A 15718-nucleotide genomic window follows, 5' to 3' on the forward strand; every position below is an offset into this window, starting at 1 on the left:
CATTGAGAAGATCTGACGTGATGTCAAGTTTTCCTAACAAGAAGTGAGGTTTCATACTGAGATGAGGGTTCGGTCGATTGAAAGTGAGGGAATGTGTTGGAATTGTTGTGGAGAGAAGCGGTGAAGTCAATCAAGGGGTCGACACAGACGCGGGGCAGACGCGGGGTGCGACTTGATGCTTTCAACAAGCTCGGGCAACTGTACAGTGACGTGTCAAATTAGTGCAGATCAAGGATCGCGTGTCTGGAACAGTCCATTGCTACGAGACCCATGTTGACTTGTGGATAGGTTGTCCACGGCAACACATGGTGTCAACACGTGACAGCACCAAAATATTGGATGAAACAGGGAGAAGAGGAAGGAACATAACGTATCTAGATAGAATTTTCTATCCAGGGCACACCAACAGTGTCACCAAAATCATCATGCAAGAGTTCAGACCTAAGTCTTCTTCTGTCTCTGCAAGTTCTTACTGATGCAGATCGTTCACGCCGGATACGACTCCAGTACAATGTACTTCTGCATCATTTCGCCAGATTCTAGGTCACGGTGGCGCCCAAGCTGTCATTAAATCAACCTTGTCGGCGTGAAAATCAATCAATAGGTGCGCTACCAGCCAGTCGTGCGTGCTGTCCGAGAGCCCGGCTGGTGGGAGCCCGACTTCAGCTACAAAGCTCTGCATCCCCTGCGGGTAAAAGCTGGCGGTTTCCCGCATGCGAGCCGGCATAGTCTTGACCAGTTGCTGTACATGTCATAATTCGCCTAGCGTGACTTGCGCTTGAATGGTCAATTCCAACGTCTGACCATCGACCGAGTGATCTCCCATGGCGACGGGCTGGTGAACCACCTTGTTCAACGAGGACACTGCCCTGCTGGGCCCGTTCAAAAAGCATGTGCAGATCATCACGCGATACCAAGAAACTAGTCGGGAACAGAATATTGCGATGATTAGCTCGCTCTGTGGACGGACGGCACAGCCGCACTGTAGCATTCGGCAGATTGACATGCCAGCAACTTTATTGTGTTAAAGGACTAGGCCTGACATGCGTGGTGGATCGAGTCCACTGTGATCATGGCTGCCGCCGCGTCGGCGGGAGATACGACTGGCATGGGTGATGTGGAGTGAGCGAAGGGATTGTGTCGCAGTTGTTATGCAAGGGATGCCATTTTGTACGAGACAAGGGACTGCTGTCGTTGGGGATGGTGGTGTTTGGATTGGAGTAAGGGTTGACTTTTGGACAGTGAGTGGTGGTGTGGAGAGATCGGGAAGCACGGAGCAATCCAGCGTCAGCTCATTTTGGTTGTCAAATTCATCAGAGTCCAGAGGAATGCGAACAGACCAGAGGTTAGGAACAGTACCAAAACGCACAGGATAAGCTGGTGCAAAGATATCAAGGCATTTTTCGAGGTCAAGATCGACTTTCAGATCGAGATGTAGGTCTATCGATGCATCTGGGAACAGTCCATCACCAGACGCCACAGAGAGATAAAGTAGTTCATCATGTAAATTGGACGAATGGTGTCAATTGTAGCATAGTTGAGGCTTCCGTTGTCGCACGGTGGTGCTCACTTTATTTCAATCTTGCGTCGGATATCGAGATGATCGGGGCAAACCCATTGCGCATGGCTTAGATCAATCAGTTCGGAAGTTAATACTAATATCTGGAGCATTTCGGGTTTCTAGTCATACGCACTAGTCTATTCTACTCTAACAAAGCATTGAACACGGGTTTTCTATAGCAGAAACCACTTCTTCTCTTGTCCTGCGCCAGCAAGTCCAACCTTCCCCTCATCAACTAGTTTTGAAAGAACCTGCGCTATGAAAGGCCCCGCCATCGCCTCCATCTCGAGCCCGTAGAGACATGCGATGATCTCCCGCATCGTCAAGGGTGCTCTTTTCTTTATGTTGCTCCCGGCAAAAGCTGACAAAACCTTCTTTTCTCTCATTTCCCAGTGTCGGCTCCAGACTATGAGTTTGGCTGGCAGGTCGTCAATCACAGCACCATGCCCGGGGTACGCCACTCTTATCTCTTCATAGCGCACTTTTTGGGTCATAGATTTCAAGCTCTTCATGTACTGTCCTAGATCTTCCACAACAACACTTCCTCCATGTCCAAGCACATTATCACCCGTGAACATAGCTCCGCTGCCCTCTAGGATAAAGCACATGTGATCTTGAGTATGTCCAGGCGTAAACAAGGCTCGGAGCGTAGTTCCTTCGGCAGTAAAAGCCTGCCCATCGCGAATCGAACGCTGGCCATGATCTGGATGGGCCTTGTGGACCGCCGTGGATAGATGTGGATACCGAGCCAGTAGCGCCGGGAGACCACCGGTATGATCGATATGCCAGTGGGTCAGCAGTACCTGAGATATGCTCAACTGGTGTTGGTCAAGATAATTGACCAGCGTTGTGAGCCAAATTGGATATCCCTGTAGACTTGATTCGTTAGTCTCAAAGTCCTAGACTCGGATAGTTAATGCCACTGACCTGTCCTGTATCTATCAAAATCCGTTCCTGGCCGCTTCCAACTAGATATGTGTTGGTTCCTTGCAGTTGCATATCACCAGGATTTCCGCCAAGTATTCGCACCACTTCTGCGCTGAGTTCCGCGACAGCTGGGAGATGTGGCAGTCCAGCATTTCGAGCAGATAGAAATTCCTGCCACACTGGCTGCGTCCACACTTTGGGGGTGGACATGCTCCTTGCGGATCGACTCTAAGCACTCGGGTAGACTTGGTGACTAGAGTAAGCAGAGTTGTGTTTGAAAGGTGGGGGCTCTTAGATTTTGGTGAGCACATGCAGGCAGATGCATGCACGGCTGCCTGATATACAAGGCCTCCTTATTCAGGCTAGGACTGAACAGGAAAACCCCCAAGTCCTGTTTCTGTTTCCTATCGGGATTTGCGTCTTGTGAAGCGTTGCAAGTTTTAAATATACATAGAGATGAGAATATAGAGGGGGAGATAGAGAAAATTTAAGGCGGAAAAATGACACGCAAAAAAGCAATGACACAACCAAAAACGACCGATGGAACTTACACACGTCAACAGAGGGAAAAAAAAGAGAAGGCCCGTGGGCGTTAGCTAGTTCCAGGTAGCTAACGCCGAAGGACATGGAATTTGGGTAATTGCTATCAACTTTAAGGCGAAAAAAAAACCAAAAGGGCAGACAGCAGTCAATCTCTTGATGTTAGCGAGCTTAAATTTTTTTAAAAAAAAGCAGAATTCTCAGGCAATGTGAAGGCCATTACCGACAGCAGCAGGAATGAATGGTAATGGCTAGAGAAAAAAAATTAATAAGATGGACTGGTTTTTGGTAGTCGTAGCTGTCTTTCTAGCAGTTATGTTGAACGAAATACAGCGTACTTTTCCACTAGACCATAACAAAAACCAAGGTTCCTGTTCATGGCCTAGGGAGGCCGTATTTGAGGTTTGACAAGTTACTTTAGCCGTTTCAATTTTTTTTCTTGACGTTTACACCCGCTCCTAGTGCTCAGGCAAAGTACAAAAAAGAAACGAGGGCTATGAAAGAGGTATTTAAAGTCTAAAACAACATTTATGGAATCTGTAATTCACGTATAAGATTGAGAATAGGAAGCATATTGGAGGGAAAGGAACTTGGCAGAAAAACACCAAGATTTTATCGAAAAGCAAGCCCAGAAAGACAAAAAAGTCTCCATTTTGAGCATGAGATGATTAGAGACCTGTGTGAGCACAAATTTTCCACCAGTCAAGATGCGCTGAATGCATCGAAGTAGACAGCGGCTACATCCCGTTTCAAAGACAGAAAATTCATCAAGTTTTTGTTTTCCCCGAAATCCCGACCCGCCATACGAATATTCCCGAACATCTACGTAGCTGAACATTAGACATCCCGGTCATCTTGGCGGTAGCCTTTATTTCGGATGGGTTTCGAAAAGATCAAGGTTAGACTCGTAAAGAGACACTAGTGTGTTCAAATCATAGCATTATTCTCCATCGGACTTACCATAATCGGCAGCTGATTCTTCAAAGAAATCATTGTAGTGTTATTGAAAGGATTTCCATCTAGACTTTCTTTTCATGGCCTAAATGTAGCAAGAGAAGAGAACAACCTGCATCTATGCAGGGCATTAATCAACATCGGGAATTTCTCCATCTTGCAATCGGCTTCCCGGCAATATCGATCTGCAGCCGCATCATCCTCCACCTGCCAAGGCCGATACGAAATGTCCGTTAGCTAGTGGCAGTTGCCAAACGGAGAGTTGAACGCAGTTACGGTGGTCTAAACGTTACAGAACAGGAATCCAAGAAGAGACTAAACCAGCAGTAAACTTTTCCCGGACATTGGCATCGCAAAAGGCTTCCTTTTCCCTACCAAGGACACGAATGCTCTACCCGTGCTAACTCAACCACTCGTGAACGGTAAATGGCATACTCAATTTGTCCAAAGTGGTGAGGCAAACATCCAAGTCCTCACCCAAGGCGCAGGTCCCACAGTTGTGATTCATCTCCTCGTACGGGCGAGACGGAGGTGTCGATATAACCCAGGTCCTCGAGTTGATTCCTGCGGATGATTCCTTCCAAACAAAGGCGCAGTGGAACGTGACAATGCATCTATATCCCAACAGAACCACGTTGAAAGTCATGGCCGATGCGTAGCATGCACTGTTCCCTGAGCAGAGAAAAGCCGTTGCAGAGGCTGTTTTGCCCCAATTAAATCAACAGAGCTGAGAAGCACTGGGAGCATCGAATGGTAGAGAGATGAATGTATTGACTTAAAAATGCCTCTTTAAGTTCTTATCTCCATTGGACTCCCATCTGTTCTGTAATTCCCGCCTGGAGGGTCCAGACTGAAGCACATCCCGGTATTTCCAAAATTTTCAAGAGTAAGATTAGAAAGGAATTTATACCGTATATGTTAACGTCAAAAGTGTACTTTGCCCAAAGAGTGACCTTCATCGATACCGTGTGATCGGCTATAAAAGCGTTGCCAATGTGTTATCTCCCCCCTGAAACTCAAGAAGCATTTCTCGAACGCACCTCGTCATTTCATCCTGATAAACCTGTTCTCTAATTATGAATGGATTACCCGAGACCCTGGATTTCTCCAAATAAGCCCTCTCATTTAGTACCGGACGCCCATTTCTCAAAAAGTGGAATGCCAGATAGTACAGCGAAAGACTATTTGCGATAAGGAGATTGCCCACCCTCAATTCATTTTGGTGCTGGGATCGTCTCCGAAATTGCTCCCACGACATGTGCCATGTGTTCAATGCTGCCTCTAGGGTGGACAGATCAACAGGCAGTATCGAGGTTTGAGCTTCCAGCAGCAGTGAATGAATTGACAAAATCAACAGATTCAAGCCAAATTTAGTTAAATTTGACTCTGATGGAGCTTGTCGGACCATGAGTCCCTTTACAGAGGACAGGAAACAGCTCGATGGATCTTGCGCCGGCATTGCAGCCCACGAGGAGGCGGAATAGGCGTTCCAGCTGGGATCATCACAAGGAAAAGAGGCGCGTGTGTCTGTCGGTAGAAGAAGTGGCTTACTACCACATAAAACGGATTGATAGCAATCCACTGTGAAGACGCCCCAAAGAACTCTCTTCTTAGACTCTTTTTCAATCCATGATTGCCATACATGTGCATTCCGTGTAGCTTTTGAGCACTCGCCATGGATTTTGAGGAGCCCTGCTTGTCGTATGACTGAGACGAGGAGTGGGTGCAGGAGCCGCGACGCTGCCCGTTCCGCTGCACTTTCTCCGTTTGCCATACTCGCTAGCTGAAAGAGCACTATTGCTTGAAGCTCTTCAAGTTTTGGGGAAATTTTATCGCAACGAAGGCAGCATTTGGCGAACAGAGTTGATAGGGACCCATGTAAAAACTTCGCATCCGATTTCGACGTTGCGCTGTTTTCAAACCCAGCGCCTGTGAAACAGATTGCTCTGACAAGCACCGCGGGGGACAAGGCTAAGCAGAAGGTAGGAATGTGCAGCAATGGAAAGAAAGGGTGGAAATGGGCAAAAAAGTGCCTCGCGTATGTTTCCAATCGATCTATGGGGACGGTTTCCGGACCTTCTAGTTCCAGGGCATAGTCTGCTGGAAGTCGAAAATTGTCTGGGCATAGATACCCCACATTCATGGCGATCTCCGGGGCACCCATTTCATCTGTCGATGCACCGGTGCTAGGTCGAGGCAGGCTGTGGTCACCAACCATTAAAGGATTTTCTTGCGGTGTCCAAGTGAAGGAGCTCAGATCGACGCAATTTTCAAGGTCGGCTAACTGGGCTAGAAACTCGACTTCGTCCGGCGAGCAACTATCGAGGAATGACAAGTTGACGGGTTGTTCATCGAACACTGGTAGCTCCGAGACCTTGTACAGCCCATCTTCACTTCCGGTTTGTGGTGATGGAAGGAAATTACTGTTCTTGGTTCTTCGCGCGCGCTTCTTACGTTCCGCTCTCACGCAAGTCCACCCCCTTTGCAGGCATCGGGTACACGGCGGAGCCGTTTTGTTAAGGTCACATCGAATCTTCGATTCGGAACAGGCAACACAGCTTCTGTTCATCGTCCCAGATCAGCCTAGTACAGAACGGGAATATAATGATCTCGGGATATCTGCGGTGGGAGGGTGCAGGAAGAAATCTAAATTTTCCATTCCACCCGATTTACCCGCGCCCGACTGTGGCGTTTTAGGGCGCTCACCTTGAATTCCTATCAAATTGCCCTAGCCAGTTGTAAAATCAGACGTGCTAGCCTCCAGGGTTACTTACTGCTAGCTTGCTGCCGCGCGGGTTTTTCCTCTCAATCCCCGTATTCCCGAAATCCCCGAAGTCCCGAACCTTCAAGGCCATCCAACTACTATATTAAATACGCCTTGCTCGACGGGATGTCTTATTTTCATTCAGATTCAACAATCAAGTGGCATTTTAGAAGCAGTTGAGGAGAAAAAAACGAGATTCCAAATCATCATGTCTGAGACCAAATCCATCGAGTCATCGCCCACATCAACCACTCGAACATGGTTTGATCGCGTCTGCTTTGTTCAGAAATGTCGCGACCCAACTTCTCACTCTCCATGGCAAAAGCGATGCATAGTTATGATCATCACTCTATCCGCCTTTACCGCGCCATTTGCGTCCTGCATCCTCTTCCCGTCCTTCACGACCCTTGTGGACCACTTCCATACGACAGACACCAAAGTCGCCCTGACAACAACTGTGTTCCTTTTAGGTCTTGCAGTTGCGCCTTTGTGGTGGAGCACATTAAGCCAAGAGTATGGTCGTCGGCCTGTACTGGTTTTCAGCTTCCTACTATCGACCATCGCCGTGATCGTTTGCGCTGTGTCTAATTCGCTTCCCTTGATTATTGTGTTTCGCCTCATCGAGGCAATAGGCTGTTCATCTGCTCAGAGTGTTGGAGCAGGTGTTATCGGCGACATTTTCACTCCGATCGAGCGTGGTTCGGCTTTAGGGTGGTTTTACCTCGGAACCCTAATCGGGCCCATGGTGGCCCCGATCATTGGGGGTGCCATTCAAGTATGGCTTGGTTGGCGAGCAAACCTATACTTCATGGCGATTTTCACATGCAGCACTGCGATGCTTACGATGCTATGTCTTCCAGAGACACTGGTGAAGCCTCCCACCGAGACCAAAGAAAAGGTACAGTGGCACCAAGTGATGTCGCGAGATCTCTTTGCTCCATTGCCAAAGTTGAGACTCTTGGCCGTTCCTTCGATCGCTTTGACAATTACCTACGTCAGCATCTGCTTTGCTAGTCTCTACTGCTTCAACACTACGCTTCCTTATGCGTACTCAGCGCCACCCTATAACTTCTCTGCCATCGAAATTGGTCTCTGCTATATCAGCAATTGTCTCGGATACGCGATTGGAAGCGTTGTCGGTGGAAAGTTGAGCGATGCTAAACTACGCCAATATCAGTTGACCCACGGCGGAGAGATACGCCCGGTCGAAAGAATCAAGACTGTATGGTACGGCGTTGGCTTTGTTCCGGCGGGTCTACTGATCTATGGCTGGTTGGTTGAGAAACAAGTGTTCTGGATTGCTCCTCTCGTGGGAGCATTCCTGTTTGGACTAGGGCTCATGCTTGTCACTTCAACAGTCATGCCTTTCCTGGTTGATGTGAAGCCGGGATCTGGTGCCTCGGTTGTTGCCGATTTGAATTTTGTCCGGAATATCCTGGCCGCTATTGGTACCGTGCTGTCGCCGATTGCGGTATCAAACATTGGATTTGGGTGGTGGATGACAATCTTAGCGATTCTCTGTACCTTCTCGGTCGGTTTTGTGGTGATCGTTGTATGGAGAGACGGTGCTGAAAGAAAGACGTTGGATGTCGAAGGCACGGTGTGAATCAGTCCGTTTGTAAAAGTTCCAGGCCTTCTTTAAATTATGAATTCATGCTAGATGCGACAATCGAACCTAGAATACACTTAATTATGACGATAACTTGGGGAATTTCTTTCTTACGATCATCTTGCTGAATGAAGCATGTAGCCTAACCCAGTATGAGCATCAACAGAGTAGACAGAAAAGACTTCAACCCCCTTGCTTGCTGGAGATTCGCACCTGTTGATATCCCTCAGAAGTTAAGCTGTCTTACCTCCGGGTAATGGCATGGTAGTTGATGTCCTGGGTATCGCCGTCCCGGTCGGATTGAAAGAGCCACGGATTTTGATTGAGGATCTGGTCCTTGACAACCGGGATGTACCGGTGAAACACTTGCAAGCGCAATCATATGCAAATGCACATCATGCACGGAGTATGGCGGTATCTAGGGTTGCTGAAATTGTCGTCGATTTTTGAAAATTGTAGGTGCTTAATGTGTTTGAACAGTCCTCTGTCTGGCCCCTACCCACAATGTGGACTTTTAGTATCTTATTCATCTCACTTGAGACGAAATCTGAGACAATGTGTTTCATGTGTATTTATAGATAATTGTGTTTTTGGGTGTTAAGGTAGATGACAAAACTCGGTCACTGTTGATGATTCTGAAGGAAGTGATCCTTTGTAGATATCAATACATCAGAAGCATGATCGATCTAGACGCACCACGGGGATCTCCCAAATAGATGTGGATGCCAGATCTGCCAGGCATCCTGTGCTCGATGACTCAGCTTGTACATCAACATCCGTAGCCGAGAGCTTTGCAGCTCTCCAGCTTAGCAAAGAGTACATTCGTAAGCCTTGTTGATTTCCATTGCTCAGATTAGCTAGAAACCAGCAATGCACATGTATGATGTACGTCGTACTCCGTAGTCTTTTGTATAATCCACTCCGTACGGAGTGATCTCCTTTAAATTAAATCGAGGCCCTTACATTGTAAAATCATCAGGAACAGGTAAGTGGGTCACGTCTAAATGAGACTCTCGTGACTGGGAGACCTCCTTTCCCCGGACGTGCCTCAACGTGGCCCCAGGCCTTTCTTTAGCATCTACGTTCTTTACTAGTACAATTTCTTTTCTATCTTTCTGGCGCCTATCATTCTGCGACATGGATCTGTAAGCGCTTGTCTTATCATCTGTTTTGCGTCACCACTCGCCCACCTTCTCCGCTCCCCTGTCATTGCGGCATGATCCCGCAACATGGAATCAATCGTGTATGAAAACTCGCCTTTGGCCGAGTATTTGGAAGGTGAGCGTTGTTTAGGATACCCAAGAAATTCAACCCCGCTGACATCTGTCTCAGGGGAGGGTGGAAACGAAGAGAGTTGGCCCGTGGAGGAGAATCAGAGCGACGATGATCATACCCGGTCCTCCAACTTTGCCCCTCGAGGGGCTTCCAAATTCCAGAATCGCGTTCGAAATAAGCTGCCGAAGCCTCTCAATATACGAGGAACACCGCAGGTCGAACTGATTGGGAAACTCTATGACGCTTGTTCGGTACGACCCCTTCGTCTACGGATCGCACGGGATCATAATAACACTTCTTCGCGTCTAGTCTAACCTGAACGTCCGATTGCCACGAAGCGACAACGAACGGTTTTTGGAACAATTTGGCTATGTTATTGTTGCATCGCAACTGTTGAACGAACACGGCGCTCCTTCCTACACATCCGCTGCAGATGTTCTATCTGCAAAACAACCTGCAGATCTCCCGTCCCTATCTACAACTTTTGGACTTCAAGGCGCCATTGTCACAGCCGCCACATCCTTCTCGATCGCTTGGTTAATACATTGGAGCCGCCCAAAGACTGGGTCAGGACTCAGTCTCAAGAGAGTTGGAGTGCTCCTGATACTTGTGCCTGCTGTCGGGGTGTTTTTCTATACTTTCGCAAAACGGCAATGGTTGAAATATCTTCGGCACCAGGCCGTTGAGGCAGCCGTCCCTTTCATTGGAAACGCCCAGGGATTTGATTCTATTGCATCGGCTTCTGTGATCTTCATTCAGGAGGTTGAACTGGTCTCAAGAGGTTATCGGATGTATGAACATGGCGTTTTTGTTCAAGATGATAACGGGGCTAATCAACCATCACAGAAGCACTCCTCTACCACCCATCAGTCGGATAGAGGATCTAGTACAAACGCGACGATGCCTGAGATTACGCAGAGCGGTCTCAGAATGCTTCTACTCCTTGCTCGAGCGGTACATTCAATCCCAGAATACCTTGCGTCCACTTACCGACGAAGGCGATCTTGCGAAATATTACGATATTTATGACATTGGACTAGAAGAACTCGAAGTGGTTGAGATGTCGCTGTCGCAACGAGCCAACGAAGACCAGTACTCGTTGCGCGCTCTCAGAGATCTGTTTGGAAAACTGTACAGTGTGAGAAAAAGCGTGCTGTGCTGTTTGCTGGCTCTCAGCGCCGATGGCGGCGGCTCCGATATTGCTCGGTGGAGTTCTGCAGTCGAGGAAATGCGTGAGCTCGCTGCGGTGAGTGGCAATTGTATGCTGAAAATGACAAAAATCTTAAATGAGGAGGACCGTGAGTGCTTATCCCTATTTTATGACACAAAGGCATTGGCTAATATTCGCAGATGATGACATTCCCCCATCCCCTTCACCTTCCGCCCCACCAAGCAAGGAACACCTGCGTGCTCAATTTCGACGGCTCGGTTCCTTGTCACAAGGGGTCCGCGCCTTGCATGCTAAAATGCACATTGCCAGCGAGGAGTCACGTGCCAATCTAGAACGTGCGGACCCTGATGAGTTTGAAGCCGCTCTCCTTGCACAATATGACTCGATTGGCAGTGATCTTAGGGCTCTTCTCCAAGAGTGGGAAGCCGGTAAAGCCGCACTGGCAAACCAACACGATCGCCTTAGTGTCGGGGATCGCTCGCGGCCGGCAAGCACTTTCTTACCTATGTCCCCAACTCCGAGTCTGGGGGGATCTACAGCAGTTGAGGGAAGCCCAACGGATGCACTGAAAACCTTAATTGGCGAGGGCCGGCCGGATCTGACCCAGACCTATGATGATGAGGAAATCTTCGAAGCTGTTGTCCTCCCGGCCTCGAGAAACAAGAGAATGTCTTTGACAAGAGACGAACGTCTTGCACGTGTAAGAGAAGACCGTGCCAGACAGGCGATTGCCAGAGAAAAGGTCGACGCCAGCAAAAACATGCTAAAGGAACTGGAAATGGTCATCAAGCAACGACCAGGAAACAACTCTGCGAAACGAGTTACCAGCATCTAAGACAACTCTTGGATTTCTGCGTCACTCTTGATGCACCCCACAGAATCTCTCCTTTTTCGCCTGTGCCATCCGGCACAGGATTGACTTCAACCAGCGCTAGCAGCAGGGAAGTCGCAAATTGATACCCACAACATGTACATATAGACGGGCTCGGCGACAGCGGTGTTTCATTTGGATAGTTGCTTCTTTTTTTTTTTACTTCTTGCTACTCGATTTACTCCTCATTTCTTTTGTTCCATTGTATTCTGTTCGTCTGTCTTTGAGTGGCTTTGGATGGTTCTTTCGGCATTCATCTTCGTTGAGTATGGGGATCAACGTCGAGTTTTTATTCCCATTTGTACATTATAGCTGGCTCTACTGCAAAAGAAATACTCTTCGGTTATTCATACTACTCGTATTAGTTGATCATAATTATTTCGGCAAATCCTCAAGAGATTTTGTCTGCGAAGGTTGCCTTGGCGCCTCAGGTATCAAATTTAACCCGAAAGGGACATATCGCCAAACGCGACCGCGTCTTCCCCACCCTCGAACGCGATCCTTATATTGGCCTGCTGCCTCTTTCATCTTCCCTCAATTACAATCCCAATTCACTGTCATTGTATCCCTTCTACTCTGTTCACTATCTAAAAACCGGCTAAACCCTCCTAGTTTTTTTTTACGAGCCAGTTTAATTCAACGCACAAACACAACCATCAAGAGTAAGCTGGCTAACTCCAAATCGAAAAGATTGTTGTGTGCGAAGAACCGATCGATTAACCCACAGTCTAGTGTTGGAAGCCCGATTGGAACAGGCTAGCCTTTTGAAGCGCGTACGTGATCTATGCCACTCAACCAATTCAGCAATCGATAACCTACTAACGCTGTTGTGTGTAGGTCGTCGACGCCATCAAGGATCTTGTCCAGGACTGCAACTTCGATTGCAATGACTCCGGAATCGCCCTCCAGGCCATGGACAATTCGCATGTCGCCTTGGTCTCTATGCTTCTACGTGCGGAGGGCTTCTCTCCCTACCGCTGCGACCGTAACATCGCCCTTGGCATCAACCTGCTCTCCCTGACCAAGGTCCTCCGCGCCGCCCAGAATGAAGACATCCTGACCCTCAAGGCCGAGGACTCGCCTGATGCCGTCAACCTGATGTTCGAGAGTGCAGAGACAGACCGACTTAGCGAGTATGACATCAAGCTCATGGACATTGACCAGGAGCACCTGGCCATCCCTGAGACTGAGTACGCCGCCACCGTGGAGATGCCTTCTTCTGAGTTCCAGCGCATCTGCAGAGATCTCAACGCGCTGTCCGAGTCTGGTAAGTAAACTTTTTTTTTCCCTCCCACGAGGCAATTCCCAAGCTCGGCTGGCAGACGGATAAGGCCCGTTGTGCTAATTTCTGCTGTAGTCGTAATCGAGGCCAGCAAGGAGGGTGTCAAGTTCTCCTGCCAGGGTGATATCGGTAACGGATCCGTCACCATCCGCCAGCACACGAACGTCGACAAGCCCGACCAGAACGTCGTCATCAACCTCTCCGAACCCGTCGCCCTGACTTTCTCCCTCAAGTACCTCGTCAACTTCTGCAAGGCGTCTAACCTATCCTCATCTGTCGTGCTGCACCTCTCCCAGGAAGTGCCGCTGCTTGTTGAGTACGGTCTCGGAAGTGGCCACCTGCGGTTCTACCTTGCTCCTAAGGTAAGTACTTGATTGTTCCAATGCCAACATCAATGGAAACCGTGCTAACGTGGGGTTCAATATAGATCGGCGACGAAGAGTAAACAAATAATCTGGTGGTTCGAGGGGATATGGGCAATGCTAAAAATGAATCTCGATGATAATAGAAAGAACCTGGAGGGAAATAACTCTTTCACTACATCCCTGGCAACGGGGGTTTTAACAAGATGTTCACGATAATTTACACATTCAGCGGTCGAGGCTCGACCTCGCAAATTTTTTCAAGCGAGCTTTTCTTCACCTAGAGTTTCACATATTTCCAACCTTGCTACGAGTTGAAATTGATTCGTGAATTGTTTCATCGGACATTCGGCTAGCAAAAAGATGTGTTTTCAGGAATTCCTGTACTTTTATTGTCCATCACTCTAAAAACACCCCACAAACCCAACACCAACCCCGGCGACCGAAACCCAAAGAGCCGGACCCTAAGGAACCTCGCAAGGTCCACAACCCCACAAATTAGCAAGGTCGCCAAAAAAACTCTTTCCAAACACCCCCCCCCAAAAAACGCAGGGGAGGAAGCATAAACTGACCGGGAAAAAAAGAGTGAAGCGCCATCCCCACCAGAATGATCGGAATCGAATGATACCATCCGCTCCTCCGAAGAGAGAACAGAGCAAGGTATGCTGCGTATTGCACTAAAGTGTCATCACACACAATCTCCGCACCGACTCTCCCAAGGGGTCCGGGTGCAAGCCCCATCGCCCGATGTTTCTGATGTCAAGTGCAAGTGTGGTTAAGAAGTGATCTGGGATCACACCAGGCCCTCACGGGCAGGACCGACGCCGACGCGCGAAAACGAACGACGGCGCGGGTTCGAGTTTGAAGATTCCTCCGAATTTCTCATTTGCAAGGGGTCTTGTGGCCCTGGGCAGGACCCAGAGTCGCAAGGACGAGCCGTGAGGCTCGCCGTGTGTAGCAAAGAAACGCAGCATTGGTGGGGATGGCGCTTGAGGAAGGGAAATTTGGCGTGGAGGTGGGGTTTGCGGGTTTTATAGGGCTGTCACGTGGGATGAGTCAGCTTTGCGCTTATCCTGTTTTGGAAAGGATAGGGCAGACAGTTTGTGAGTTGGGATAGCTGTGCTACGAAGCTTAGATGTGTTGCTTTTTTCCATATCTGTTTGGATGCAAGGCTTTTTTTTGGTTTGTCTTAGCCGGTTCTCGATAGTTTGTAGCTCGGTCTAGCGTAGAATCTCGGTTCAGACCTCTCAAAACGCTCTGGGCAGCGCCTCCCGCATACAATCTAGCTCGCATGTCAAGGTGTAGTGATATAGTACAAGGCCAGACGAAGAGCGTGTATTCCGGGGCTTTGGATTCGTTGTCAAATAGCGAGACTGTAAACACTTTTGGTGGGAGATCCTATGGTAATCATCTGAAAATACGAAAACTAAGCTTGAATCCATGTTTATTAAAGGCCTGTTACAATTGAGAAAAAAAAGACCTCTTTGCGATTAAATTTCCTCGAAAGCTCGAACGACATACGTCTTTCCTTGGACATGGACCTTCTCCCCTGGTATTCTCCAAGACCCCACTCCCTCCCCTTCAAACCCGACCATCATGGAAGGCAAAGCACCCGCAGCTTCGCCAACCGAATACTTCTCCTTCCACCCCGATTCCCATTCTTCCCTTCTAGCACTGACATCAGCGCCGGACTTCTTAATAACCAGCTCACCAGATGGAGTCGTCTGTCGCGTATGAACCTGCGTCTGGCGCAGTGCCAAATATGTTCCCCAGATGCGACCGAGAAAAGTCTTATCAACAGTAATTTCTCCTTCTCCATTGCCAAAATCTCCATCGTCCGACTCCAGCACCCACGAAAGCCCTTTTGCAGGCCCCTCGGGGCCCTCTCTAAATGGCAACTCCCGCCACACCTCCTCATACTCCTTGACAGGTGCACCGGGGAGATCATAGCGAGGCATGGACCCCATCTCGAGATCATCGCCATTCGGCAAGGGAACAAAGGTCCCACAATCAACAGTCTCAAATGCGTTGTGAGAATCAAGCTCATGGGAGAATGTCACCCGCACTATCGAGTTGGTTAATGGTTTGTTTCAGTTTCGCTGGGTGCATTGACACCCAGTAGATAAGGCGTTGGAGGTAACTTACACGGCTCTTGACTTTCCACAATCCTCTCCCCAGCAATCGCCCAGTCTGTTTTGCCGGTTGCCGTTTCGATTCGCAGATCAATGTACCAATTCTTCACGGACATCACGACTGTATCGGTTGTTTCCTCAGCGGGCGCTGTGACCCATCGGAATGAGATTCGCTTGGAGAAGCGACAGCTAGATTGATCGGATCTAATACTGGCCATCTCGATGGATTTTGTTGTGGTAAGATTTCGGTCCGTGGATGGAGGGGTTTGG

The 15718-nt window shown here is 48.6% G+C and overlaps 5 protein-coding genes across 5 annotated transcripts; 3 read left to right on the forward strand and 2 right to left on the reverse strand.

Moving 5' to 3' along the window:
* Positions 1 to 1734: 1734 nt before the first annotated feature.
* On the reverse strand, positions 1735 to 2698 carry Pdw03_2451 (Beta-lactamase-like protein 2; the record flags this gene model as incomplete). Its single annotated transcript, XM_014681711.1, has 2 exons — positions 1735 to 2430; positions 2489 to 2698. The coding sequence occupies 2 exons, from the start codon at positions 2696 to 2698 to the stop codon at positions 1735 to 1737; spliced, it is 906 nt and encodes a 301-aa protein (XP_014537197.1).
* A 4256-nt stretch (positions 2699 to 6954) lies between these two features.
* Pdw03_2452 (Florfenicol exporter, putative) lies at positions 6955 to 8352 on the forward strand (the record flags this gene model as incomplete). Its single annotated transcript, XM_014681713.1, has 1 exon — positions 6955 to 8352. One exon carries the CDS (start codon positions 6955 to 6957, stop codon positions 8350 to 8352), a length of 1398 nt encoding a protein of 465 aa, XP_014537199.1.
* Positions 8353 to 9584: 1232 nt separating this feature from the next.
* On the forward strand, positions 9585 to 11636 carry Pdw03_2453 (Proliferating cell nuclear antigen; the record flags this gene model as incomplete). The annotated part of the gene is made up of 5 exons (XM_014681714.2): positions 9585 to 9633; positions 9688 to 9881; positions 9940 to 10421; positions 10477 to 10928; positions 10981 to 11636. 5 exons carry the CDS (start codon positions 9585 to 9587, stop codon positions 11634 to 11636), a joined length of 1833 nt encoding a protein of 610 aa, XP_014537200.2.
* Positions 11637 to 11940: 304 nt separating this feature from the next.
* Pdw03_2454 (Proliferating cell nuclear antigen, PCNA) lies at positions 11941 to 13399 on the forward strand (the record flags this gene model as incomplete). The annotated part of the gene is made up of 7 exons (XM_066100192.1): positions 11941 to 11973; positions 12038 to 12228; positions 12285 to 12334; positions 12405 to 12445; positions 12510 to 12939; positions 13030 to 13316; positions 13382 to 13399. 7 exons carry the CDS (start codon positions 11941 to 11943, stop codon positions 13397 to 13399), a joined length of 1050 nt encoding a protein of 349 aa, XP_065955592.1.
* Positions 13400 to 14806: 1407 nt separating this feature from the next.
* Positions 14807 to 15666, reverse strand: Pdw03_2455 (Cytochrome P450; the record flags this gene model as incomplete). The annotated part of the gene is made up of 2 exons (XM_014681716.1): positions 14807 to 15381; positions 15462 to 15666. The coding sequence occupies 2 exons, from the start codon at positions 15664 to 15666 to the stop codon at positions 14807 to 14809; spliced, it is 780 nt and encodes a 259-aa protein (XP_014537202.1).
* Positions 15667 to 15718: the final 52 nt, after the last annotated feature.

Source organism: Penicillium digitatum, chromosome 1 (assembly GCF_016767815.1).
Source record: "Penicillium digitatum chromosome 1, complete sequence".
In the NCBI taxonomy this organism is placed as follows: Eukaryota; Fungi; Ascomycota; class Eurotiomycetes; order Eurotiales; family Aspergillaceae; genus Penicillium; species Penicillium digitatum.